Raw genomic sequence first — 27224 nt, 5'->3', positions numbered from 1 at the left:
GGTATTTTGGATACCGTGGAGGAGGTTAGTTGGATGTGGCGGTATTCTGTCTAGCAGGGACAGAAAACATACCGCACATGTCTAGCTAGCTAGACCAATTGCTGGGCAACACTCCTGAAAGTTGTGTGGCGGTGAGCTGGTGCCTTGTTGTGCGACACGGGTAATTGCTCTGGTGTTGTTCAAAGTGGTCTTGGTATTGTTATGGTTCCCAGTGATGTTGGTCTTGAACATATTACTTGCCGACGGTAAGGAATGCCCAACCCTTTCAAGTTCTGAAGCAGCTGTCACCGTTTGGTATCCATCTATCGATAGTAGGCAAGCCGTCTCTCCACCCCTAGGAAGACTCAGTGAAGCCGGGCGGCGTATCAGGCTTCGTAGTCCTCCTCATCGTCATCATCGTCATCCAGGAACTGCTCTTGCTCGTCATCGTCTTCCCCCCTTTCCGAAGCCTCACTGCCTTCATCATCGTCCTGGAAATCCCCATAGTCCCGGGCACTGTAGTCATCACCGCGCTGCTCTTCAATGTCGGAATTCCCGTCGTCGGACGGGGGAATGGGGTTTCTTTCGCGATGTAGCTGCAGCTTCTCGGCGAGGGACAATGGTTTGGAGACGACGGCAGCTTCTTCGGAATCCTCATCCTCCTCATCAGAACTGGAAATAACAGGCCGGTTGTCCGTAACCTCGTCCGTATCCTCGTCCTCGTCCTCGTCCTCCTCGTCTGAATCCTCTGCAATGACCGCTCGAACTCGGCCATTTGCCGGCATCGTCCAGACTTCAGTTTCCTCGTCGTCACTGGACAATACGATGGGGGCACCGCGATTCTCGGTGCGTGCTCGTTTGCGAAGAAGGCCATCGTCGTCCGAGTCATCTTCCGAGTCAGACGCGACGACTCGCCCTCTCGGTCGTTTTAGCTTTGACGTGCGAGGTGCTTGGTCGGATTCGCTGGCGGACTCATCGTTGTCTGATCCTTGCAACGTTGTAGATGACTGCTCCGGGCTGGAGAACCCGGCATTGCTATCGTAGGGTGGGTCAAGATGGTCGAGATCCGCAGTGTGATCGAGGATACTGGCCCGGGGTCTGGCACCTGTTGGGATATCGATATGTGGCTCGATATCGGAGCCAGTCGGGTTTAGTTCTGGGTCCCATTTCGGGTCCAAATTTGGGTCCAACTCTTCTCCATCCAACACATGCAAGTCATGGTCATCCGAGTCGTCACTGCCGTCATCATCATCGCTGATATCCGAGTCGTCGATCCCCTCGCTTTCATACTCATCTGGTTCTTCCTCGTCGTCTTCCTCTTGATCGGATGACTCCCAGGGAAGATACGGCAGGTTGGAGGACCCGTAAAGAAACTGGACCAAGGGCCAGACCGGACGTCTCTTGTGTTTCGCCCCCTTGATCTCGTAGTAGATCTTCGTCAAATCGTCGGCCAACCCGTCCAGCGGGACATCCTTGGCGACAAGCAGCCCATGCTTGTCGACGTCGGGCCAGCAGTACGTATGCTGGGCTTCCTCGCCGAGACCAGGCTGCTCCTCGAATGTGGTGACGGAGTATCGCTTCGCCAAATCGGTCATGCACCAGCGCAGGTGTCGTGACCGGAAATCGGCTTGATCATGGACGTAATAGACTGCCGTGAGGTTCTCGAAGTTGTCAAGGAGCGGCGACAAGCGGCAATGATGGTCGGCCAGTACATCCGACTCGAGAGCCAGGTGACGGATGTGCTTGGAAAAGCCCCGAATCCGGGGCATGGCTGTCTTGGCCAACACATCGCTGAAGCCCACCACCACAATGTCTTTGTGCGAGTTGAACCGGAGGACGTTGCGGCCGCGTCTGCCAAAGGAAAGAGAGTCAGGGAAAGCCTTCAGTGCCAGGTGGCGGCTCTGGTGGTGGACAGCCAACATGGCACGGGCGGCTCGAGTTTGCTGTTCCAGGAACTGGCCATCGTATACCACCGGGTCCTCATATCTGCCCTGTTTGTTGAGAAACATGCCGCCCATGAGAGAGAACCAGTAGACGCGAGACTCGGCCGTGAGGTCGGGGCAGAAATATTCCCAGATTCGAATGCGCAGCTCCAGCGGGAGGCGCATGAAGTGCGGGAAGGAGTGGTCGTCTGACCGCGGGTCAAGCCGCCGTCTGTCGTCTTCATCATCGATTTCATCCGAGTCCTCACTGTTTTCATCGTCCGAGTCTATTGCCTCCAAGTCGAAGACGTCGTTGGGTGAGTCGTCAGAGCCCGACTCTGATTCAGACTGCGAACCAGGCTCGGAGCTAGAGCCTTCATCAATCTCGTCGGCGTCATCAGAAACATCCGAGCCGAAGTTGTCGGGTTGCTCAGCGAGGTAACCAATAGGCTCAGACTCGTCCGAGTCCGACATTTTGAGCTCGTTCTGAATGGATAATGGGATGTAATGGACTTGGGGAGGGCCGATCGTTGTTAGCGACGCGGTCGTTAGATCCAGGTCGTGCCGCGACTGATGCCAAGGCGCGAATCCCATTAATGTATGCCCCACTCAAGGGGGCCATCGGGAAAGAGGGGTCCGAGCTCCTAGTGCCACAGTCCCACTGGTAGACCAACTATGCAGGGAGGTAAGGGGTAGTGTTGGAAGTGAAGGTTGAAACTCGAAAACTGGGTTGCCGGTACCGTCCCTGGTCAGGGGTAATACACAGCTGTTACATAAGGTCTAGGAGGCACCCAGGCAACTTGGAGAAGGAGAAGGACAGAACCCTCAATTGACAGATTCTGGGCTTGTCCCGGGCACTCGAAGAGTTCACTGTTTTAAATGCTCCCATGAAGCGTAACACCGTGGAATCGTGGCTGTTGGTCTTCCAACAAGATGTCGTGTGACGAATCTCAAAGCCCCAACTTCTGAAAGGGACTCCTGAAGGTTATAATTGACAACGGGGTGAGGTTCGGTGAAGCCAAAGGGTTCACAAGTGCACAAGCAATTGTCTCAACAGTAGATATGGCTGACTGCTTGTATTGCTTACTGAGGAAGCTACTGTGATGCCCGTAGGCTCTGGGGATCGTGAACTATATACAGCTTCCTCTCCTACTGTCCTTAGGAGCGTAGGAGCGAAGTTCGCTCCTGCCGCTCCTGGTCCGCTGGGAGCGCTCGTCGCTCCCATCGCTCCTTCCATGGAGCGAATGCTTGACTTCGCGCTCCCGTCGTGATTGGCTATACCCCTGTTCTAAATGATTGGCTCGTGACGCTCCCCTCGCGCCCCCACCAGATTTACGCATAGAAACCAAGGCCAACTATCTCTCCATATAGATCTAGACCTGCAAAGTCCAACTCCGTCGTCGGTTTAAAAATTGAGGCAAGATCCGTTGAGCTCAAAAGAGTTGTTTGATAACCATTCAGCGAGCTTCTCCCGACCAAGCTGCACTTGAAGAGTTGAGGTTCCACTGTACAAGTACATCGAAAAAAGTTGGGTGGTGATCAGGCGTTCAGGCATTTGTCACCTCTCAGTGGTATATCACTGGGTCTGGCGACCACCAAAAAGGGATCTGAAGATGGGAATCGATTTGATTGATTGATGGAATGGCCCCGAAGGCCGATGGCCCGAAGGCCTAACTGCTGCCCGCAGGCCAACTGTGCAACTGACTGACTGATTGATTGTGAAAGGCCTGGAAAAGAAGAGAAGAGCGGAGAGTTCCTTGGCCCATTGGGCCCTAGTTTTATACCGGTTTTCACCCCAAGGGGTTCCTTCCCGAACCACCACCTACATGTGGCCCTCCCCAACCTCTCGCTCTTCTTTTGCACGCAACCACACCATTACAATACTACAGTTCGCTACCGATTTTCTATCATTTGATGCATTCACTGGTGATCTGTATGAGCCAGTCATCTTCACCTATAGCTGTTGCCAATCCAACACATCTAGTGCCAGCCAAAGCCCGACCATGACTTCTAGATACCCGCGCGCGTTGAGAGCGTGGATACAGCCCGTTCGTGGCCCTATTCCCGGCGCCTACATCTCTTCCAAGATGCCACGACAGCTCATTCCTCCCCGCGTGCAAGCTCCGGCTCTGGCCCGGGCATTCTTCTCAACAAAGCCGTACCCCGATCCCACAGCTCCGCTCCCAGCAACCGCTGCAATGCAGCCCAACACGGAGGCACAATCATCACGTCCCCAAGACAAGCCTCAGCTCACGCCCAAGCTTGTCGCATCCAAATTCAGCGACGCCCACACAATCAAGAGAGCCCTCGATCTGTACAGGCTCAACGACTGGGGCTTTGTCCTGTTCCGCTGCACCTACCGATCCCAGGAGAAGTGGGACAAGTATGCCGACCTTGTTCGGGGGCACGCCCGCGACTGCTTCGAGGAGGCCGGGCTGATGGACGTCTACGCTCGCATGCGCTGGACCGTCTTCGAGGACCCGGCCGCGCTCGAGGGGGCCGACATGGTCGAGACGAGCCGCCGGTTCGTGGACTGGGTGGAGCGGGGCCCGGGCGGCCGGGAGCTGGCGGGCAGTGAATTCTCGCCAGACTGTCCTAACACACCGAGGCACACATTCTTCTTGCACGTCGACGAGGAGAGCCTGGAGAGCGTGGTGGACGACGCGAGGGCGAAGGAGAAGGGCGGGTACTTTTGCACAGTGGTGATGGCGAAGATTGTGTTCTTGAACGGGATAGAGGCTCTAGGGAAGGGTGAGTATCTCTGGGTCTGGGATGGGGGGCGAAGACTGGAAGAGGAAGACATGGAGGATATGAGCAAGCGCGTCAGGATCGATGACCTGGTTGGTCTGTATGCCGACCTCCAAGTCAACCCGCACATGTGGTATTACCTCTCGCAGTCTGGCGACAACATTTTCGGGCGCTGAGTTGCCAACTTAGCTTATTCGAACCGACCTGCCTTTACGATGTGCAATACGTCCTGAAGAGAAGCTCGATGTTTTTTTTTTTTTTGGTTCTTTTGCTCGCCTTGCTGTCACGGTCAAGCTCAATGGAGAGACATTGGGACTCAGGTTTCGGAGCGAGCTGAGCCAAAGGAGTCGGGTGTAATTGAGCCCACAAAGAGCGTGCGCCTGCGGAAGTAGCCATCAGGCCCTCTACCAGCAGCTCGAGATGCCGGGGCTATAGAGGACACAGTTCGGGTAGACGTGGTGAAGCCCGAGTTTGCCGCCGAAGTGGTTGCTGGTGAAAGTGATGCCGGCGCCTGCGATGATAAGAGTCACATGTGTCCATCTCCTGTACCTGGTGCAACCGGCACTGCCAGAGGAGGCACATCTTGGACCCGGCGGGCAGATCGGAGCAGTCGGCAATGCCGTGGGAGCCATAGACTGCGAACGTGCTGACGTTTTGCGATAGAGCAATGCTGTTGCAAGTGTCCCCCCGCTGAATCGTGTATAGCGAGACACAGCCCGGCTCTAACACGTCGGCGGGTGAGGCCGATGGGCTTCATGATGACGTGTCGGGGGCGGTTGACGTGCCGGTGGCACCGTGGCAGTAGCGGTGTATGGCAGCGGCGAAGTGAAGGCATATCCCGTCTTGGAATAGGACGACGTGATCGATGCAAAGTCCGTATTGTGCGTGCAACACTAACCAACTGACTGGTCCTTGAGAGAGGGAAGTTCCAAGTTCCAATCTGAGTCTCCCGCTCTCCAGATATCCTCCCTCTGTTGCGAGTCATGTCGCTTCGCCATGAAATCCACAGTCTCGCCCGCCAAATGCCCAAGTGTAGGGCTCATGGTGGGGCCGTGACACTTATGCACTTGTTATGAACCTTTTAGCTTCACCGAACCTCACTCCGTTAATAAGTTATAACTAACCTTTAGGAGTCCTTTTCAGAAGTTGGGACTTCGAGATCCGTCATACCCACCTAGCTTCCAGGCTTTATTGAGAGCCTCTATAGAGTTCTTGCCTTAGGCTCTCCAAACTACAACAGCATCTGTAGCTTCCTCATGTTGGAAAGTCGTGGCACTGGAAACTTGGACGCTCAGCTGCAAGTGCCCTGCTGTTGGATGCATGGCTGCCCAACTGAGCGTCAGGCAACGTGAGGGGTAACCAGGGCGCTGGGCAACGAGGTCAGGGCGATTCCCCCTTCGCTGGAGACGTGAGAGAAGAACAACCTTCAATCAAGAACATCTGGGATGCTCCGAGCATCTCAAATCTGACTGTTGTAAGCTCCCATCATCTGTGTGATCACCGTGGAATCGTGGCTGTTGGTCTTCCAAAACCTAAATTGCTAGAGGTTGCGTTGGCCCTCTAGCTCTTTAAAGTCCTTAGAAGTAACGTTAGTTGCAAATCCTATTGCAGACCTCTTCGAATACTTCAAATATGCTAAAATAGTATATGAGCTTATAATCTTAGATTTTCTTCAATATAATAAAAAGAAACATGGTTTTTAGCTAAACTATAGTTATTAGGCATTTCAAGATTACAGTAACGTTAACCATCAGTCTTCCCCCCTCCCCCCCCCCCCAACGATCCTCCGCGGAGTTCATCACCCATGGGCAACACCCGGATATGGCGGACAGCTTCTTTCCACTCTAGGAGCGTCGTCACCACAGAACGTATGGGGTGAGGCTCTCGGACAACTCCAACCGAACAGGCGATAGTGGGGATTACTATTGTCAATTGCACTCAGTCGTTGCCCGTATGTCCAACTGTTGTGATGACAGTGCCTGTTAGAGAATCGGATATTTTGGAAAGCGCGAATGACATCCATCAATCACAAGCTCCTCTAAGGTCTGTACCTCACATGCAGACCTGAAGCGCATGAGCCGAAGCTGAAACTGCCGGACCCCGGCGGTTGGATATGGACCCAATTGGACGGTGGGGAACTCAACTTCCGCCGACAAGCTCACGGACAACCTTTCCCTGTCTCCTGTTCGGCGCCCTTCGGGGTTGGAACGAAAGTCCAAAGCAGGGTGCGGGGTAGTGCCGCTATCTCGAGATTGCCGAGCCCGGACGCTGGGCAAGCTGAACACGGCGCTCAGCCTGTGAAGGGTAATGACAGGAACGGATAGTGACCTTCACTAATCCGGCCGAGAGATGGCGGGTAATTCGGCGGAAAATGTATGCCCTAGCAGAGCTCTACTCGGCCATATAAGGTATTGCACCATCTGCAGGGCAGCTTCCGACACCAGTCATATTACGCCGACTCACCTTCCGGCTACGACCTCTTGTCCGCACCAAGAACGATGACTTCTAACTCTACGTTTGGCCAAAGGACGCCTGGCTCCGAGGTTGCCAGAGTGTTCGCTGAGCAGATACGGGGAAAGACAAGCAAGTATACCGTGCAAGCTTCACGGATATTTCGAACCGCCGAGCTGGAACTTGCTAACCACGTTCCATGTCAGTCCTGGTTACGGGCGTCAGTCCGAAAGGAATCGGCTCGGCGACCGTCTTGAACCTCGCATCTCAGAACCCGGGGCTTCTGATACTCGCATCCCGGACCAAGTCGCGACTTCAAGAGGTAGCCAATCAGATTGCTGAGAAGTTCCCTAGCACACGGGTAGAGATCGTCCTCTTGGACCTGGGCTCTCAAAAATCCGTTCGACAAGCCGCTGCCGACGTCGCAGCCCTGACCGACAAGCTCGACATCCTCATCAACAACGCCGGCATCGTGGTTACATCCCGCCAGGCCACGCCCGAGGGCATCGAGCAGCAGTTTGGCACCAACCACATTGGTCCATTCCTCTTCACCAACCTCCTCCTCCCCCTCCTGTGCAAGGCGGCCAAGTCCAACCCTCCGGGGTCTACACGAATCGTGTCGCTCAGCAGTGCGGGACACAGGCTGTCTCCCATCCGCTTCTCGGACTACAACTTTGAAGGCAAGGAGGTGCCGCCCGAGGAAGATCACTTCAAGCCACTCCCGGGGGCCTTTGCTAAGTGTGCCCCGGACGGGTACAACGGCATCGTCACGTACGCGCAGTCCAAGACGGCAAACATCTTATTTACTGTCTCTCTTCAGAAGCATCTGACCAAAGCCGGAATTGCTGCGTACACTCTCCACCCTGGCAGTAAGATCAACCAGTCTTGCATACAGGCTATTTGAATACGACGATGCCTTTGCTGACTGTATGCTCCTATCCTTCTCAGCAATCGAGACAGACCTCAGCCGCGATCAAGATGACGAACTGACGGCCCAGTTCTACCACGTTGCGCCGTACTGGAAGACTCCTAACGAGGGGAGCTCCACCACGCTTGTGGCAGCTTTGGATCCCGCTCTGAATGGTAGGTTGCCCCATATCCACCGCTCTTGCTCCGAGTTTCTCTAGAAGTTGCCAATATTAACAGGATAATGATATAGATGTCAAGGCCCTGTATCTCTCCGACTGTCAGTTCGCGGAGCCATTCCCGCATGCTAGTGACGCCGTTGCTGCCGATCGGCTGTGGAAACTAAGCGAAGAGCTGGTTGGCGAGATGTTCTCCCTTGACGGTTGAGAAGCGACGTCGCCTTGACTCCTCGGTAATCGGGCAAACAAGTCGGGGTCGAGCAACATGTTCTACTTGATTTAATCATGCCAGATTTCAAGCATAGGATATCCGGTATAACGCCCTTTGATATTCGAAAATGGGTCCAGCAGTGGTGAGACAGCTTCACCTTGAAATCAGGTAGGTCCCATGTATTTGTGAGATTCACCGTACATGAGCGGTGCAAAGATTACGACTGGATTTCATCACACCTACTTTTACAATTTTACTGTCCTCCTCGAATGAGTACCGGCTTCAGATGATACAGGCTGGCGCATATTTATCTACAGATAATTGGTGAGGGGCATGTCGCGCCACCTCATACTGGCGTCATGGACTGACTTTTTGTCAGACGCCCAGGCCATGGGCGACCCACCGACAACGTGTGTTTTTGTAAGACTCAGTATGCACATATGATGCAGGTGCGAGAGAGTTCGAGTCTCACTGTGTCATGATATCCATCACCTGACGGAATTGGAGATTTTCTTCCCTGATCACCACGGGCACCACCTGGAGCTCACGAGCCGCCATTTAACTCCGGCATCTCGAAGATGGCCGACACCAATGGAAACCCATCTGTCCCAGAACAAGTCTACCACACGACCCTGACTGTGGTCGACTACCACCGCGACACAGCAGGCTCGATCCGAGATGTCTACGTGCTGGGCACCCATACCACGCTCGAGGCAGCCAAGGCCTTTGCCCTCGAAGCACTGGAACAGCAGCTGGGTTACTCGCCCTCCGACTTTGTCGAGTACGCCACGCGGGCCAACAGCACCCCACCGGAAAACTGGAAGCATGGCGACGGCGTCATGGTGTACGCCAAACTCAAACCCCCCATGAACCACGAATTCCTCGTCGGGCTCGACACCAAACCCAACACTGAATCCCTCCCCGCGGATCCCAACAACCGAGACACGCTGCAGTTGCCGGCAGGCCACGACAACCTGCACTACGTCCTGCAGACCCAAACCGACTACAACCAAGACAACAACAACAGCCTTCGGAGCCCGGGGAGCGGCCCGGGCTCGTTTCAAACGACCTCGATCCAGGGCTGCTACGCACGGCGGGCCGACGCGTTGGCCGCGGCGAGGGCCGTCCTCCAGAAAGAAGACGGCGATCGAGAGACGGCGACTACGGAGTATGCGCAGTACGACGACCGGGACGATGCGCAGTCCGAGGGGGAGTGGCCGTTTGGTGAGGACGTGGTTGTCCATGCGGTGGCGCAGACGGGCGAGAACTACACGGTTGCCGTCAAGACGGCGCCCGGGGCGCACAGGAAGCATGGCAGGGCCAGTTGCAAGATGGATACCATGAAGGGGCGTTCGGGGAATACTGGTCTTGCGAAGTGTTACCCCGGGCAGTATGAGGCTGATTAAGTACCTTGGCTTGCCTGGTAATGTTGGTTAAGATGCATCATGATTGACGGTATCTTGGGGCAAGAGCAAAGGTTGAGAGATGTCTTACCAGAGAAGATGTGGATGGGATTCCGGCTTGGAAAGGGGGGAAGTCTAGTTCAATGTTGGGAAAAGCGGGATTCCAGTTTAAGATTGAAAGGAAGAAAATGGGTTTCAAAGCTGGAAGAGAGAAATCCCATCCGGCGTTTTAAAGTTGTAATACTAGGATCTTGTCGACCGACGTAGCGCTGTTAGCCGAGCAGAACTGTACTGATTTAGGACAAATAGGTAACTAATGGATTAGATGAAAGTGTGATATCGCAGTAGCTCATATGTTTACTCGACAAGTTGTAGCACTCTCGATAATGAGATTGGCAGAGATCATGGATAGATACCTAAATACCTCTCATCATCACCAATATGTGTGCCGACTTTGACAAGTCCATACTGACACGACGCGCAGAGCACGGCAGTGCACTACGAACACAGGCAGCAAACTAATTCCAATTTCATTGTCGTAAGTCATTATGGTTTTAATAGGGAGGAATAACTATTCAGAATACCCCAATGCTCCATAGGCGTGCTTTATAGTTTTGGCACTGCCAACAAGAATTTTGTCCAAACCAAGCAGCCGGATGACAGAATTCCTCCAGCCAACGTGTAGAAAATACCCAAATGCTGTGCTGCTTCCCTAGAGTTGTCGCGGCGAGGGGAGGTAGAAGGCTGTCAATCTCAATGCGCTGACTCATTGGATGACTTTTGAGGATGGACGTCCACAAGCGTACCGATAGTGATTCCGGACTCGACCTCCACGACCGCAATTCCCGACTCCTCGTCGGCGTGCTCCCGGCGGATCATGACGGCGCGATTGTTCTTCGTCTTCCAAGCCGGTGTGCCGATGAACTTGATCGCTGGAGTCGCAGGCAGTTAGCAGGGCTTTAACGGCGCGGGAGCACTCAAAACTGGAAACAAAACCCAACTCACCGCCGGGCTTCGTGTCGTCAAAGATTTCCTCCACCTCCTCGAGCGTCTTGTTGGCCGTTTCGGGGAAAGCGAAGAAGACATGGAGAAACATGCAGGCACAGAAGACTGCAAAGATAACGTAGACTTTCCAGGTGATTGTCTCGAAAGCCACAGGGACGAAATAGGCAAGGGCAAAGTTGAAGGCCCAATTTGCCGAAGTTGCAAGGGCAACGGCCTTGCCGCGGAGGCGAAGGGGATAGAGCTCCGGAGGATAGGTCCACGACACGGGACCCCAGGTCGGCGCGAACGAGGCAACAAACAGGAAGGTCGACGCCACAATGGCCTTGGCAGGCGGTCCGGACACGGCCATGGACTCAGAGGCCGATGTGAACTCGCCGGGTTCCGGAGTGCGCGAGTAGAGGGCGAAGAGGATGGCATTGATGGTGAGCCAGAGACACATCAGGGCGGCTCCCGCGAGGAGGGTCCGGCGGCGGCCCCAGCGGTCCAGCCACAAGAGGGCAGGCACAGTCATGACCACGTTGATCACAAATTGAATACCGCTGGGAAGCAGGACGGCATTGCTACCTTTGCAAAGTGTTAGCTTATCTCTTCCCTAGTCCCCCGGACGGCGCAGACCTTCGAGGGGGTATGCAGGCGGCATAGACGCTAACTTACCAGGTTGTGATAGCCCCGCCATGGTGAAGACGTAGGTAATGTAGTACATCTGGAAGACCAACATGTGAGCCAGTGATCGCTATTCGGCAGGCAGATGAGAGCTGGAAAGCCTACCATGACATTCATGCCTGTGAGCTGCGACCAGATCTGAGTAAAGACGCCAATCGAGGTGCGGTTGATCATGCCGGGGGCGAACAATTCGAGCCAGCTAACGTTCGCATACTGGCGCTCCTCTTCGACGGCTTTCTGGATCTCCTGGAACTCCCGTTGGACAAAGGGTGCACTGGGGTTGCCGTGGCCGTGGAGCATGGCCAAGACGTGCTTAGCCTCATCCTGGCGGTCCTTCTTGAACAACCAACGGGGAGACTCAGGCTCGCGCCAGAGTCCGCCGAACAAGCAGGCGGCGGGGAGCATCTGCAGACCCCAGGGGACGCGGAAAGACGCAGTGCCCTGGATGAAGGAGCAGCCGTAGCAGATGAAGTACATGATCAAGATGCCCCAGGTGATGGCCCATTGCTGGAGGCTGACAAGCGTACCGCGCATGGTCGGCGGAGAGACCTCGGTGATGTAGACGGGGACCTGGGCGGAGCAGATGCCGACCGAGAGGCCGTTGACGAAGCGACCAACCATAAGCATGGCGCTGTTGACGGCAGCGCAGACCAGGATGGAGCCGACAATCCTGCCGTCTTGGTCAGCCAGATTCTGCGCCAGCCAGAGAGGAGAAGAGGAGTACTGACCAAATGAGAGAGCCACCCATGACCGACTTCTTGCGGCCGAATCTGTCCGAAAGCCAGCCCGAGAGCAGCGCGCCGAACAGGGAGCCGAGCGGCATGATGGCCACGATGAGGCCTTGCAATGTCGACGACGGGCCCAAGCAAAGCCCGTCCTCGCCAAATCCTCGCTGGTTAAACTGGCACAGGTACGGCTGTGTCGAGATGATTGCGGACATGGACGTGATGTCGAAGCCAAACAAGGCACCGCCTGGTGGAACAGGCCCCTGTCTGTTAGCCATCGGGGGCGGCAGCCCCTTCGATCCATCACCGCGGGACGGAAAAAGGCGGCTTACCAATTACGGCGAGCGCGGCGATGCGCCAGACCCTGCCGTTCGCAGGCATCCATACCAACCACCGTTCTAAGAGCGAAGGCATTGTAGGTAGGGAATTAGGGATAGTAGGTTAGGTACGTAAAGTGGTCTAGTACAACAAAGCTGCTAGGTGTTCATCGGACGGTAACGAAGATACGTAGGAGGCGACGGCGTGGAGGTCTAGCAGAACTGAACTAAAACGATGTGTCGAGCAATGGGGAAGCAAAAGCGGAAACCGATGGTGACTGTGCGGGAAGGAAGTCGAAAAGGATTAGTAGAGCAGGAGGAAGGAAGACCAAAGCCTCCCTATCTCCTACTACCTTAAGTAGGTCATACCTGAGCATCCAGTGCCAAAAGGGACCGACGTCCGGTCCCTTTCCTATGGTCACGAGCAGCTCTCGGGCGCTCATGCAAGCGTCAGGGCGCAGTCACAACGTGGAAAGCTTCTCTGATTGCCCCTGTCGTGTTTCTCAGAAGAAGGTACGATTCGCACCCGACATAAATTCCGTGGAAGAACCAACCCAGCCCTAGGGTTGATGGGGTACCATTGCAAGCTCCTTCTCGGCGTCCTTCAACCCCAAATCCTTAGATATCTGGTCCAGTATCGTCGGGACCAAGCGTCACCTTATCATGAGATGAAAAACAGGACGCAAGCTGTTTGACCATCTCGACGGCATTCTGGGTCTTTGCAGGCCTGTCTCCACTGCCTCAGTATTCTGATCAGATGACTGACTGCTTGGTGACTGTGGGTTGTGTCCGCATCATGACTTCGAGCACCCTTGCGTAGGTCCGTCTGATGTTGTTGCCTGAGCCTTTCACCAGCGCAAGGGCCGGTGAATTCCCTCGTTCCCCCACCGGTCGCAGCAGAACATGAGACGAACTGACCGTCACCCAGGAGAGGTCAAAGCACTCTTCGATGAAGCGGGCGTCGGCGGTTTTGCTCGGTCGCGGTTGTTGAGATGTCAAGGCGTAATAGAGCTGCCCTGATGTGCTCAGGATCCGCTACAGGTGTTTGCTTGTTCAGAAAAACTTCGATACGCTCGTTAACTGACCGGGCATCTTCAATTTATTACCTGTTAAATACGAGCCTGAAGCCGTTACCAAAATTGATGGAGAGGGGAGAGAAACTCGAGATGATGGACTCCATGACCGCGGCAGACGTCTCTAGTGGCGGTTCGAAAGGTTGAAGTTGATGCTGAATTGACCTTTTTAGCGTGTGGCGATGATACATCTTGTTCTGCTGCTGAAAATCACTGAGGGCTCTTGGCGATACATTGTAAAGATACTGTATTTCGTATTTAGTTACGTTCCCCGGACTTGGTTGCAGTTCCACCTTCCCATCCATACCTGGTATCCATGAACCTTATAAGGGTTAGGGCTAAATGCTGGTTTCGACCGCTCAAGTGGTCACATGGTTTCGCTCCAGAATCGCGCTCGTGTCCCGACAACTTATCCCTGCAGTTCAATCCAGACCTCCCTCGCCGCCGATACGTCCTAGATATTAGCAAAGTACCACGGCAGCCAACGCGTCGCGGATGTCCAGACAAGGCATTCGAAATGCCTTCCTCAAAAGATCTTCAACCATCCCCTTCAGCGACCAAGCGACCCGCGTCCGACAATGACCGCGACATTTCCCCGCCCCCGCTGAAACGCAAAACCCAGGCTGCAATCTCGAGTGAGTCGCCGCATTGCGCCATCTTCGCCGATGCGCCTCGCTGACAAAGTCCGCGCGTTTCGCAGAGAGCGCTGTTGCCAGTTTCTTCACGCCGTCGTCGCAAAAGCCGAAGGATCGCACCACATGGTTCGAGAGAAGACCCGACGACGACACACCCCCTACCTTGCTCGTCGCAAAATATGTCCCCGAGAACGACGAGGCCAGAGTTCTGGATACTACTGTGAAGCGGCGAAGGGTTGCGATGTTTGACTTGGTATGCCCATCGCTGCCACACAGTCTGGATGATTCCAGAGCTTATCCAAAGGCAGGACTCGACGCTTATTATAGCGGCCTCGGGCAAGCGATTCACCGACGACCCGGCCGACTGGAAGTGGTGGCACCACTCGGTTCCTGAGCGACTGAGGCAATTATACAATGACGAGGGGTGCGCCATCTATCATTCGTCTGCTGTCTACTTCACCTGCTGATGGTCGCTCGTCCCAGGTATCGGGTTGTCATTTTCACCAACCAAGGCGGCTTGACACTCCACCCTGATCCCCAGGCGAAAGGGCCAAAGAGTGCGAAGAACCGCGTGTCCACGTTCAAGCAGAAATGCAGCGCCGTCTTGAGCCAGCTGGGTATTCCCATCACGCTGTACGCGGCGACGGGAAGGGACATCTACCGGAAGCCACGGCCGGGGATGTGGAACGAGATGAAAGTCGACTATGACCTTGCCGAGTCCGATATCGACCGAGAGAAGAGTTTGTTCGTTGGCGACGCCGGGGGCCGCACCGCCGACTTGAAGGGAGCCAGCGCCGCCGCCAAGGACTTCAGCTGCTCCGACCGGAACCTCGCTCACAACATCAACATCAAGTATCAGACTCCAGAAGAGTTCTTCCTTGGAGAGGATCCGCGCGACTTTCGGAGAGATTTCGATCTCGGTAACTTTCCGTTCGTCGATCAAGCGGAGGACAGCAGCGTTGGCCTTGCGAAGACAAACGACCAGGACATCATTCTCTTTGTTGGTCCGCCGGGGGCTGGCAAGAGCACCTTCTATTGGAAATACCTGAAGCCGTTAGGCTACGAGAGGGTCAATCAGGATATCCTAAAGAGGTTCGTTTCGGCATTCGCCGCGCGCCCCAAGCAGGCCTAACCGTGGGGTAGCAAGGATAAATGTTTCAAGGCCGCAGCCAACTTCCTCCAAGAAGGGGACTCTGTTGTTGTTGGTAAGCTTGCCCTTTGGGGTCAAGCTGCCTCGCTTCTGCCATGCGCATCTACTGACTTCTCCGAAAGATAACACAAACCCCGATGTCGACACCCGGTCGCAATGGGTAGGCTTGGCTCGCAAACACAAGGTGCCTATCCGGTGCTTCTGGTTCAGGACGCCCTTGTCATTGTGTGAACACAACGATGCTGTGCGGTCATTGAATGCACAGAACAAGCAGGTACTGTTGGTCTTGTGCGGTTGGTTGCCTTGATACTTAGACTCGTCTGCAGCTTAATCCAGAAGCACGCAAGGGGCTCCCAAAACTCGCATTCAACGGCTTCGCGTCACGATTCAAGGAGCCCAAGACCGAGGAGGGTTTTCAGGACGTCGTTCCTATCGACTTTAAGTTCCGGGGAACGAGGGAGGAGTACGAAGTCTGGGGCCGATATTGGGTCTGAGGATGCAGCGAGCGAACGCCCACGTCCAGCACATGCAATCTTCCTGAGATACCCGGGTTACATCCGGCGATGGCCGAGAACTCTATGACCAATTCCATTGGGCGTTCGGTGGTTCCCGAATCGCCAGACGCCGGCGCCAAAGATAAACTTGAAGGAATCGGTGGTGGGGTTTGGGTACTGCTTCCGAATGCTGGCAGCTCCCAAATCATGGTTTGGAGCTCCAGTCCCCCGGAGCTGTGCTAGGACGTCCCGCCAGAAGGGGGGCGCTTGGACTTGTCGTCTGAATCAGGTCAGGCTACTGTGGAAGGTTGGTCCGGGTCTTGAGGTCCACTGGCAGACCACAAGTGGGGATTTCAAGTAACTTTCATTCGAGCCACCTTTGACTTGACCTGCATCTTTCCCAAAGCATGTGGAATGGGCCACCTCTCTCCCCGGGGCCATACCATTTCGGTTCTCCAGGATAAGGGACGGGTGACCACGCAACGCTTTGCCCCCGAAACGTGGGACTGGATACAGACGATAGTGGAGTAGGGTATCAATGCTGCTCAGTACATGCGACACCTCTCAATTGTCGGCAGTATCCCGGCTGCGGACTGATCTGGACTTCTCATGAGAGCCTGGTACTTTGAATGAAGCTTCCCGCGCCGACGTGCAATTGAGTCCATGTATAGAGGTACTGGTTTGATGACACTTTGCTTATCGCCTTCATCCATACATGCTGTCGCAGGTTCTCGAACTCCATTGCAGCTGATCTCACACATCACCAACAATCTTGTATTCGAAGAATCCCAAATAGCAAGCATCAGGTATTTCTGATGCCTCGTGGTAATCGACCTTCCTACCTAGTATTCAGCTCCGGATCAACAACTTCTTGGGTGACCGAGAATCAACGAGCTGAAACTACCCCTGGCTGGCTTCTTGTGGTTGCGCGTGACCCCATGCCAAATGCAGCAGGACGTCCATATTGGATATTAGGAGGCTAACGCCTTAGGCCGCGGCTCTGCTCATTTCTCGGAATTTGCGGGGTGCATTAGCTATGATCCACTTGTTAAGTTCTGGAATGGGAAAGTGGGATGGTCGATGGAGAAACTGCTGAGATGATGGGCCCTTTCATCGCACAAATTCTTCAAAATATCGTCGGGGAAAACAACGTCCTATGGACGGCAAAGTCACAGGTATGACGGACATGTGCTTGATTCAAAGCCAGAGCACGTCTGACTAGCCGCTGAAGAGTTGAAGTCGTCCCTAAACCAACGTCATCATTTATCGGCAAACTTGCAGGCCAACCGCCCCAGAAGATAAGATAAACAACGTCACCAGACGGAACAAGAAGGTGGCAGAGAGTTCAGTCACTGACCAACATCCATGCCTCTCGAGCGGCGACTTCCTGCTCTTCGCTTTGTTGAGAGTGACCGATATCCGGTGGCGTCCATCAACCAGAAATCCTCCATCGGCTGGGCCGCACCCACGATTGGCCAATTCCTCACTTGCACCCCTCTGCTGCCCTCCTCCTACTGAAGTTCTGAACGGCGGGCCCCGATGCAAGTTCGGATGATCCGCATGGCCGATTTCCATCCAGGATCCACGATCCGCCATGGACTTGGATCCCCAGGGCCAGTCAGCGAGTTAGCATGGAGCCTGCACGTCAGACCCGCCGAAGGTACAAAGTAACACCGAAGAATAGGACTCGCGTCGTTATCGTGCGCCCTCATCGTCTGGCCGCCAGCTGGCTTGTCCTATCTCCCTCCTCCCGTCGTGCGACCGCCCTCGTGCCCTCACAGTCTGGTGCCTTGGACCCCACAGGTTCTTTCTGTTGCGGGCACAATCTCGGAAGCAACGTCCACCTCGGCCGCTGGCCCGCTTATCTTGCTGGCATCCAGAGTCCAGTACCCATGCGACGCTTCCTATCTCGCCGGGCTATCTGAGAAGAAATTCTTTGGACCCAGTCTTAAATTCGGCAACCCGCCCCTCGGTTGCCGATCTCCTTGGAAGTTTGGGAGCGTTCGGCTTCGATTTGAGCCCGCCGCTGCTCACGGACGGGACCACAGCACGCCGTCTGAACTCTGACTTGCTACCGAAAAAGGCTTTGCCTGGTGTGGCTCCAGCTTCTTCGTCCTTTTCCCTTTCTCGGCAGCCTCCGCTTGGACATTCCTCTGCGGAGCCATGGGGTCTCCCGCGCGCGTCCCGGGCCACGACACCATCGAGTCCAGCGCCTCAGCATCCGAGCAGCACCGCCTGGAAAAGCATTCCAGCTCCGGCAGCAGCGGCCCCGGAGTCGGCAGCGCCGATGGCAAGAACGTCTCGTTTCCGGTCGAGCAGCAGTATGGCATCGACGAGGAGAAGCAGAGCGAGAGGGTCGGCTCGCTCCAGACCAAATCACGCTCGGAGCGGGAAAGCGGGCCACTCGGCGACATGTGGCATCGGCATTGGAAGAAGTTGGCTCAGCTGGTCTCCTTCATGGTTTTCACAGCGTCCGTGAACCCCCCTCTCATCGGTAGTACTTTGATGATGCTGCTTTGTTTGTGGAAAATGCCAGCTGATGATGCCCCCCGGCTGATTGCAGATGGTGGATCTACGGCCTCGTCTTCTTCCGCCATACCAACGGCAAGGGCTGGCTGATTCCCACCCTGATCTACATCGCCCTCCTCCTGCGCCTCTTCTTCTTCTACGTCCCTTCCCGGCTGGTCCTGCGTCCAGTGCGCTTCGTCTGGGTCAATACCGTCGTAAGGGTCTACGACATGGTTCCGGCGAAGCTGCACAAGCCCATCGCCGGCGTCGGCACCTTTGCCGTCTTCCTGATCGGGAGCTTCGTTCCCGACGAGACGGGGGACAACACGCGCGCGAACCGTGCCATTTCTATTTTCGGCTTCATCGTCTTATTGGTCATCCTGACGGCCACCTCGCGCAACTGGCGCATGATTCCCTGGCACACGGTGATTGGCGGGATGCTGACCCAGTTCATCATTGCCGTCTTCGTGCTGCGCACCCAGGCAGGCTACGACATATTCAAGTTCATCTCGGACATGGCCCGCCAACTGCTGGGCTATGCGGGCCAAGGCCTCGCCTTCCTGACCGATGCCGATATGGCGGCCAGCCCCTGGTTCCTGACAGGCGTCATCCCGGCCATTATCTTTTTCATTGCTCTCGTCCAGATGCTGTACTACGTCGGCTTCCTGCAGTGGTTCATCGGCAAGTTCGCCGTCTTCTTTTTCTGGAGCCTGCGGGTGTCGGGCGCCGAGGCCATCGTGGCGGCGGCCACTCCCTTCATCGGCCAGGGCGAGTCCGCCATGCTCATCCGGCCCTTCCTGGACCAGTTGACCATGGCAGAGATCCACCAGATCATGACGTGCGGCTTCGCCACCATCGCCGGCTCTGTCCTGGTTGCCTACATCGGCATGGGCCTGAACCCGCAGGCCCTCGTGTCGAGCTGCATCATGTCCATCCCGGCCACGCTGGCCGTGTCCAAGATGCGGTACCCCGAGACCGAGACGCCCACCACGGCCGGCAAAGTCGAGGTGCCCAAGCACGAGGACGACGAGCACACGGTCAACGCCCTCCACGCCTTCACCAACGGCTCGTGGCTGGGCCTCAAGATCGGCGCCACCATTGTTGCCTGCCTGCTGACTGTCATTGCGTTCGTCGGCCTGATCAACGGCTTGCTGGGCTGGTGGGGTGGCTACTGGGGCCTGTCGGACCCCAACCCGACTTTGAGTCTAGAGCTTATCCTCGGATACATTCTGTATCCGGTTGCCTGGCTCCTGGGCGTGCCGAACTCGGATCTCAGGCAGGTTGGTGAGCTCATCGGCAAGAAGATTATCATCAACGAGTATGCTGCTTTTAATGCCCTGGTCACGGACCCGCGCTACGCAGCTATGGCTGCGCGCTCGAAGCTGATTGCTACCTACGCCTGCTGCGTAAGTGACCCCCCTTTTCAGCATCATGATGGAAGTTTCCTCTTTTACGGGCGGTTTTCATAGCTAATTTGATGCTTCATAGGGCTTTGGCAACATTGGGTCGCTCGGTATTCAGATTGGTGTGCTCTCGCAGATTTCGCCCCGGCGCTCTGGCGATGTTGTCAAGGTCTCCGTCTCGGCTCTGTTCTGCGGTGTTTTGTCCACCTTGACGTCGGCTAGCATTGCTGGTATGCTGTTCGTTGACGGGATGGAGTAGTGGCTTGGTTGCCAATCTGGTGCGGACAGCGTGATAATTACAGGTATATTATGTTGGTGGTGTTTGGGAAAATAGATGAAAATCAATGGGCGAGCACAGCGTTGACATTTCCTCCCTCAATATCTCGCAACGTCTTGAGTCAGGAAATGTCCGTGACTGGCGAACAATGATGTGGTTGATGGTTTTGATGCATCGAAAGGCTGTCGAGATGAAATGATCTTCGCCCAAAGGACAACCGGCTCAGTGTTTGAGAGTATAGTTACCACATGCTACCAAAGACTTTATAATATCTAACTTAGGCACCTTGGATATAATCGACAAATGCACAACCAAATCGTGATGAGTTAGCTCCTGGCAATGCCAAGGACTCAAAGCCAGGTAATGCGTGGTTAATCCAAGACCGCAAGATAAGGAGTGGAGATGGCATCGATTTCTATGTCAAAGTTTTTTGATGACTACATATGTACGGTTGCAAGTCAACAAACAATTGCACACACGAAACAATGCCCCTGTTTGGCAATGCCGTGTCTGTTATGCATGTCATATGTGCAAATACAGGTGGTGAGCTGGCAAGACACGGCCAGAAGCAGACGAACGACTCAATGAGGTCAGAGGTCGCCGGACACGAACAGCCCACAGAACTACACTGCTGCTGGCCCCTCCTCTTTTTCTTTTTTTCTTTTTGCTTACATCAGTTGTTTAGACAACGGGCCAGCCCGTTGAGAAGCTGATCTTGTTCCAGCCAAACTGCTTCTGGCCATCAGCATATCCAATGCGCGTGTCGACGTAGTGGTAGTACAGGACCTGGTACCGGATCTTGTTAGAATGAACGTTGAAGCAAAGTGAATTCGTGGGCACAACTGACCGGTCCGTAGGTAGGATCCTGGTAGACGCCCTGCCCTCCAGGCCCATACACCCAGTCATGGGACGCCAGCACCACGGTGCCACCGCCGTTGCGGCAACTCGTGCCGCTCTGGTCGACAAAGGGGCCCACGGCCGAGGTGGACCGGCACACCATGATGCGGTACTCGTTGCCCGAGGGGGGCATGCTGCTGTCGTAGCCGCAGCACTGGCCCTTGGAGAAGAAGAGGTAATAGTAGGACCCATACTGGAACACAAAGGGGCCCTCCATGGCCGAGTCGGACGGGTCGTAGGCGACCTGGTAGACCTCGCCGTTCTTGGCAGTGGCGTGACGCGCACGCGGTGGATGCCCTGCCAGAAGCTACCAAAGGTCATGAAGTAGTTGCCGCTGCCGTCGCTGATGAAATTGCCGTCGATGGTGTTGTACGCCACGCCGCTCGTGCTGGACGACGCGACGCCCGTCGAGCCGAGGTCGGTCCAAGTGCCGACGTCCAAGCTCGTGGACCGGGCGACGCCGATGGCCGAGTCCTGCACCCCGAAGCTGCTTACGGAGTAGTACAGGTAGTAGTAGCTGCCGAGCTTGAAGACATCAGGGGCCTACGGGTAGGAGGGGTTAAGTCAACATCAAACTAAACATTAACTATCCTCGGTTATTGAAATCCCCTCATTGCTTACCCAAAGGTCTTGGTTCCCCGTCAGATTGATCGAAGATCCGCTAGGCAGCGCTGCACCCTGGTAGGTCCAAGGGCCGCTGAGGCTCGAAGCCGTGTGGACGGCGATTTTACCACCGGTGGAGAAGCGGAAGTAAGTGCCGTCAGAAGAACGGCGGATAATGGAGGGGTCGTGAGCATTGTTGCACACTCCGCTGCAAGCCTCGGGTAGCGAATACCCAAGGACGAGAGCAGGGAGTAGAGCAACAGCTCCAAAAAGATGGAAGAATCTGACCATGGTGGAGAAATCGGCGTGTAAGCCAAGACGGTAGGAGGGACTTTGTGATGATCGACACTCCGCAACACCAAGCTTGCCAAGGTCTGCAGAGGAGGGACGTATCAAGCTGGCTTGCTTTATATAGGCTGGGCATCTCATGAGAATAGCGAGGCATTACGCGTCTCCGACATCTCTACCTGGTAGTATCCCTAGCGCTAATGTGAGAAAGGGGCGCTAAGACGAAGGAGAAGATTACGAAGGGTTGCCAACGCAGGGGTAGACCGATAGAGAGGGTAGCTCGCCAAAAGTTTGAAGCGATCCGCTCAGTGCAGGCCAACTTCTCTTGAAGCGGTAATTCCTTTATGGGTGGATTTCTGCACCTCACAAGAGTTGGTGCCCGTGGCCGAGTTTTTCCACCCAGTTGATGCCCGGTCGATAAATCAAACTGTGCCTCCCGGAGGGACATGCAGCTCTCAGCCCTCCGAGTATTGGAGCGCATTGATGAAGGCTCATCGGTTCCATCGACGATCGTCCAACGCTACCCCAGATTCCCCCAAAAGTGGGATATCGAACCCAAGTGCCGGGAACAACGGAGTAGCTACTGTAAGATGCGCACCAATAGGATGCCTGTCCAACAACGTTGCTCTGGTCCGCCTCTCCAGGTTTCATCGTGACAAAAGGGGACACGCGGCAGGCCGGCTCCGCAACGTCTCCTCTCGGAGCCCACTTTCTAGAGTTCGACTTTGATTGTGAGTTTCTCCGGCTTCCATCAACAACCGAAATGTTGGACTTGGCCTTGACAACAAGAATTTCTCAACGGGATGAGGTTAGGTGGGCAGCCTCGGCTTGAACTATAAAAATGGAGGGACACGGGCGCAGTTCATCTGTGCCAGCACACAACCAAGACCCTTTGTAACTGACGACTCTCGTCGGCTCAGCAACATGAAGCTCACTTTCATTGTTGGGGCTTTCACCAACCTCCTGGCTCTCGCCTCAGCGGCGTCTTTCTCCAACCCCCTCAAGGCCACCAATGGATCCGATCCGCACATGACCTACTATAACGGGTACTACTATTTGATGACCACGACATGGACGAACCTGCAAATCACCAGAGCGAAGACGCTCGAGGGCCTCAAAACGGGAGAGACCCGCGTGGTCTGGACTGATTCAGACCCCTCGCGGTGCTGCAACGTCTGGGCCCCCGAGCTGCACAAGATTGGCAACTCGTTCGTACTTTTATCTCATTTGCATTTACGTTGACTGCTTAGTCGCCTCAAAGCCTGATGAGAATGACTCGAGCAGATGGTACATCTACTACACGGCGGGTAACAGCCAGAACCTGGATGGCCAGCGTATGCATGTCTTGAAGGGCAAGTACTAACAATTGTCTTATGTAACTCATCTTATCTTCTATTCCGCAAGAGGCTGATACGGAATATCTAGGTGGTGGTAATCCTTTCAGTCGCTACTCGTACGCCGGTCAACTCACCCAGGACTGGGGCATCGACGGCAGCATCCTCGCCGTCCAGAACAAAAGCTACTTTGTCTGGTCCTGCTTCTCGGGCACCCTGCAGTCCCTCTGCATCGCGCCCATGAACTCGCCCACCACGATTGGCGCCCGCAAGGTGCTGTCGGAGCCGCTCCTGGACTGGGAGCGCGCCCAGGGCCAGCCACCCGTCAACGAAGGGCCCACGGCGCTCTACCACAACGGCAAGATCTTTTTGGTTTACAGCGCCAGCTTCTGCTGGACGCCGAGCTACCAGCTTGGCGTGCTCACTTACAACGGCGGCGATCCGACGCTGGCAAGCAGCTGGACCAAGACGGGCCCGTTCTTCAGCTCGGCGAATGGAAACTATGGGCCCGGCCACAACTGGTGTGTTTGCTTTCGTAATCATCTTTTTACCTTGCTGGAACTTGGTGTAGTGTTTTGAAACACAACTCGAAGCTAACCTCTGTTTCTCCTCTATGCAGTTTCATCAACAGCCCGGACGGAACCGAGGTTTGGAACATTTACCACGCGACTTGGATCCAGACTGGAAACTGCGATGGGAACCGGTATACGGCGGCCAAGAAGGTCAGCTGGAATGCCGACGGGTCGCCCAACTTTGGTAGCCCCGATCCGCTGGGAATTGTCACTGCTGGTCCGTCCGGAGAGAAGGCATGATTTGTTGGCAAGGCACCGTCATGTCGACCATGCTGCAGTGTTTGGGACTGTCGGACGCATAAGGGAGAAGCTGTACCTGGAGGGTCTCAGAGACTCTAGTCAACTGGCATCGCTGACCATAGTTCCCTTCAACCCTAAGGTAACACTCCTAAGGTACCGGACCATCTCTAGGCTAGCTGTGACAAAAATTGTTTCCAATCGCAGCCACGCTGAGCGACATCCACGCGCACTGATTACCGCATAGGTGATTTCCCTATGATCAGCGTCCTAGAGATTTGAAGATAAAAGCGGCCAAGGAGAGAAACGGGAGGGGTGTCATCTTGAAGTTTATCTTACAGAACATCAGCCTGTGTTGTATCATGTAAGGGACTCAGAAGTCTGAGAATTTCCCGTTATTTCGCTAGAAAAAGTGATGTTTACAGAAGGAGCATCTCTTACTGTACTCCGTAAGCCTTGGTTAAGAGAGCATTCAGATAGGCCATGCGCACAGGCGAAGAACCATGCCTACGGACAGTTATTCCTCCGAAGCAGGGGGCCCGATGACACCTGAGGAGTGGTTCTCCACTTGTCCGTCGATATGGTTGATGGCACCTCACAAAAACGAGTCGGCCTCGGCCTCTTCACGATATCATGAGCGACAACTCAACATTCGCCTCAAGCGTGACAGCTTTGGAAGGGCTGAACATACGCGAAGCCGAGCCAGAGTCCAGAAAGCCATACCGATACCAGCCGCTCCCGACACTGACGTCCATCAGAGTGCTGAAGCTTAGAGGGAGAGACGAGGATGGAACACCACAAGTGACGCTGGACGTTGTCGACCTGGACCATGACCCCTTCTTCTACGCCCTGTCGTACACCTGGGGCAACCCTCACGCCAGTGGAGTTGACTTCACGGCGCACTTCAATGCCGTCAACGCCGAGTACAGCGTGGCCCAAACCACGGCTGTTCTTTGTGATGGAAAGCTGCTGAGAGTGCAAAGGAACTTACTCGATGTCCTGGGCGAACTTCAGCAGCTCCAGACTGCGGCTCGAGGGCATGATCAAGTTGAACATGCAGCCTCCGAAACAAATTCCCCAATCAACATTGCAGACGGCGAACTGGTCATCTGGATCGACGCGATCTGCATCAACCAAAACGACATGGAGGAGCGAGCGCTGCAAGTCAGAATCATGGATAAGGTCTACTCGAAAGCTGCATACACCATCATCTGGCTAGGCCGCTCCGATGAGTACACGGCTGCCGCGGTCCAGACAATCAGAAGAGTGTCAGCCTACCCGAGAAACGTCTTTGCCCAGAGCGAAGTGATCCCTTTCCGGGGCCAGGACCCGGACGTCTACGCCAAAAGCAACCTCCAGTACACGGACTGGATGGACTGGTGCAGTCTGGCTGCCCTCCTCAAGCGGCAGTGGTTTTCGCGCCTGTGGATCATACAGGAAACCATCCTCTCGCGGAATCTCGTCCTGCTCTGCGGCAAGCACCTGTTCTCGTGGACGACCCTCGTGAAGGCTGCCCGCAATATCGATGCCCGTTGTCGGGTACTGGGATGGAGCCCAAGCACCGTGTTCATTGATATCCACGAGATCGCCGTGCCCCTCGAGAACAATGTGCTGAGCCTGGCCGAGTGGAGGGACCACCTCCAGACGACCAACACACAAGAACCCTCCGACGCGTTGCGCTTCACCCTCGAAGAGCTCGTCTACGCCACGTGGGTGTTCAAGTCAACCGACCCGCGCGACAAGATCTACGGCATCCTGGGGCTCGTCGACGACCAAGTGCGCGCGGCCTGGGACATTGACTACCACAGCCCCCCCATCCAAGTCTTTGCCGCCGCCACCCGTCGCCTCATCGAGCACAGCGGGTCCCTCAAGATTTTCTCGTGCGTGCAGGACGCGTCCAAGCGCACCATTGACACGTACCCGTCCTGGGTGCCCGACTACAGCCTGCCCTACTTCAACATGATGTGCAATGGCGGCTCGTTCGCGGCCGCCGGCAAGCTAACACACCAACCCCCGCAACTCGTCCCCTCCTCCCCATCATGGTCCCGCCTGCGGGTGCGAGGCCACATCTTCGACACCATCGTCGAGACGGGCAACGACAGGACAGACCACGTAAACAGCGCCGTGCTGCTGGACCCGTCGTGGTTCGAGCTGGCGCTACTCCTCAAGACACCCTACCCGGGTACCACACCAAAGCAGCGGCGCACCGAAGTCCTCTGGCGCACGCTCTGCGCCGACCAGGACGCCACCTCGACCGTCAGCCCGGCGCCCGCCCGGTTCGGCGCCCTGTTCAAGGAGTTTGTCTGCGCCATGGTGGTGGTGCGGGCCGAGCTCGAGGCGGAAGAGGTCGCCGCCTACCCGGACTCGGCGGCGCCGGACTGTGCGACCTCATTTGCGCATGCGATGCGGAGAGCCAAAGATATTTGGGCCGAGGTCGGCTGGGATCGGCGCGGTCCTGAATATATCAGGGACAAGACCAACTCTAAGCGGTTCCTTGCCCGGCCCGAGTTTGGGTGGCTGGTGCATACCCTGATCAAGCTGCAGGCGTTGGCGTTGACCGAGGAGGGCGGGGAGGAGGCGGATACGCCGAGCTGGGAGGAGTTGGAGCGGTTCGTTGAGAAGCCGAGCTGGGTCATGAGGGTGAAGAGGGGGGAGGAGAGGAAGTTGGTGCAGCCCAACGATGCTGCGTTTATGAATTCGTTCAAACGACGGTATGTGAAGAGGAAGCTGTTCTACACCAGGAAAGGCTATCTCGGCCTTGGTCCTGCGTCGGCTGCCGTGGGCGACATCGTGTGTATTCTGCCCGGGGCGGTTGCCCCATTTGTGTGTCGGGAGGATCACGACGGCGGTGTCGAGCTGGAGGACTGTAGCAGTGCCACCATGGATTTGGAAGTCCAGGAGGAAAGGCCGGTGGAGAGGCTGAGGCTTGTCGGCGAATGCTACGTCCATGGGATTATGCAGGGCGAGGCTCTTGACTTAGAAGATTTTGGACTGAAGGACATTGAATTTGTCTAGTTTCGTACCAAACGGGAGGTTTAAGTATTGGGCCAGACGAGCTGCTGTTAACAGGGATTTCGGTAGCTTTCACCAAGCCCGCCTCCGAGCAAACGAGTGTTGAGACGGTCGTTCTCGGGAAGCCACTGCAGGAAGAAGCTGGAGTTGCGTGTAAGCAAACTTCCTGATTGGCTTGCTTGCCAAGACTTGCCCATTACAGGTCATTGACGTCACTCCCAAACAAAACACC

The 27224-nt window shown here is 55.4% G+C and overlaps 10 protein-coding genes across 10 annotated transcripts; 7 read left to right on the top strand and 3 right to left on the bottom strand.

Moving 5' to 3' along the window:
• Window positions 1-27: 27 nt before the first annotated feature.
• Window positions 28-2454, bottom strand: N657DRAFT_648960 (uncharacterized protein). Its single transcript, XM_062793628.1, has one exon. The coding sequence runs from the start codon at window positions 2373-2375 to the stop codon at window positions 366-368; it is 2010 nt and encodes a 669-aa protein (XP_062644237.1). The 5' UTR covers window positions 2376-2454; the 3' UTR covers window positions 28-365.
• A 1274-nt stretch (window positions 2455-3728) lies between these two features.
• N657DRAFT_648959 (uncharacterized protein) lies at window positions 3729-4888 on the top strand. The gene has a single exon (XM_062793627.1). The coding sequence runs from the start codon at window positions 3905-3907 to the stop codon at window positions 4823-4825; it is 921 nt and encodes a 306-aa protein (XP_062644236.1). The 5' UTR covers window positions 3729-3904; the 3' UTR covers window positions 4826-4888.
• A 1934-nt stretch (window positions 4889-6822) lies between these two features.
• N657DRAFT_154636 (NAD(P)-binding protein) lies at window positions 6823-8627 on the top strand. The gene is made up of 4 exons (XM_062785983.1): window positions 6823-7232; window positions 7307-7969; window positions 8049-8183; window positions 8260-8627. The coding sequence occupies exons 1-4, from the start codon at window positions 7148-7150 to the stop codon at window positions 8391-8393; spliced, it is 1017 nt and encodes a 338-aa protein (XP_062644235.1). The 5' UTR covers window positions 6823-7147; the 3' UTR covers window positions 8394-8627.
• Window positions 8628-8656: 29 nt separating this feature from the next.
• Window positions 8657-10148, top strand: N657DRAFT_154701 (uncharacterized protein). Its single transcript, XM_062785984.1, has 2 exons — window positions 8657-8720; window positions 8776-10148. Exon 2 carries the CDS (start codon window positions 8975-8977, stop codon window positions 9800-9802), a length of 828 nt encoding a protein of 275 aa, XP_062644234.1. The 5' UTR covers window positions 8657-8720; window positions 8776-8974; the 3' UTR covers window positions 9803-10148.
• Window positions 10149-10334: 186 nt separating this feature from the next.
• On the bottom strand, window positions 10335-12573 carry N657DRAFT_624973 (general substrate transporter; the record flags this gene model as incomplete). The annotated part of the gene is made up of 6 exons (XM_062790734.1): window positions 10335-10731; window positions 10805-11368; window positions 11459-11507; window positions 11573-12137; window positions 12196-12439; window positions 12525-12573. The coding sequence occupies 6 exons, from the start codon at window positions 12571-12573 to the stop codon at window positions 10553-10555; spliced, it is 1650 nt and encodes a 549-aa protein (XP_062644233.1). The 3' UTR covers window positions 10335-10552.
• A 1526-nt stretch (window positions 12574-14099) lies between these two features.
• N657DRAFT_579618 (PNK3P-domain-containing protein) lies at window positions 14100-15861 on the top strand (the record flags this gene model as incomplete). The annotated part of the gene is made up of 7 exons (XM_062789408.1): window positions 14100-14217; window positions 14283-14470; window positions 14526-14641; window positions 14701-15313; window positions 15365-15418; window positions 15447-15641; window positions 15694-15861. 7 exons carry the CDS (start codon window positions 14100-14102, stop codon window positions 15859-15861), a joined length of 1452 nt encoding a protein of 483 aa, XP_062644232.1.
• Window positions 15862-18024: 2163 nt separating this feature from the next.
• On the top strand, window positions 18025-20031 carry N657DRAFT_636462 (uncharacterized protein; the record flags this gene model as incomplete). Its single annotated transcript, XM_062791426.1, has 3 exons — window positions 18025-18332; window positions 18425-19775; window positions 19858-20031. 3 exons carry the CDS (start codon window positions 18025-18027, stop codon window positions 20029-20031), a joined length of 1833 nt encoding a protein of 610 aa, XP_062644231.1.
• Window positions 20032-20730: 699 nt separating this feature from the next.
• N657DRAFT_683566 (glycoside hydrolase family 43 protein) lies at window positions 20731-21840 on the bottom strand (the record flags this gene model as incomplete). Its single annotated transcript, XM_062796584.1, has 4 exons — window positions 20731-20835; window positions 20897-21208; window positions 21232-21489; window positions 21568-21840. 4 exons carry the CDS (start codon window positions 21838-21840, stop codon window positions 20731-20733), a joined length of 948 nt encoding a protein of 315 aa, XP_062644230.1.
• Window positions 21841-22554: 714 nt separating this feature from the next.
• Window positions 22555-24201, top strand: N657DRAFT_648951 (glycoside hydrolase family 43 protein). Its single transcript, XM_062793626.1, has 4 exons — window positions 22555-23045; window positions 23122-23189; window positions 23263-23692; window positions 23791-24201. Exons 1-4 carry the CDS (start codon window positions 22762-22764, stop codon window positions 23981-23983), a joined length of 975 nt encoding a protein of 324 aa, XP_062644229.1. The 5' UTR covers window positions 22555-22761; the 3' UTR covers window positions 23984-24201.
• A 379-nt stretch (window positions 24202-24580) lies between these two features.
• N657DRAFT_648950 (uncharacterized protein) lies at window positions 24581-27204 on the top strand. The gene has a single exon (XM_062793625.1). The coding sequence runs from the start codon at window positions 24614-24616 to the stop codon at window positions 26993-26995; it is 2382 nt and encodes a 793-aa protein (XP_062644228.1). The 5' UTR covers window positions 24581-24613; the 3' UTR covers window positions 26996-27204.
• The last annotated feature ends 20 nt before the right edge of the window (window positions 27205-27224 follow it).

Source organism: Parathielavia appendiculata (assembly GCF_033297405.1).
Source record: "Parathielavia appendiculata strain CBS 731.68 unplaced genomic scaffold N657scaffold_16, whole genome shotgun sequence".
NCBI lineage: Eukaryota > Fungi > Ascomycota > Sordariomycetes > Sordariales > Chaetomiaceae > Parathielavia > Parathielavia appendiculata.
The sequence above is the reverse complement of the archived record's forward strand: the minus strand, read 5'-3'. Positions and strand labels throughout refer to the sequence as shown.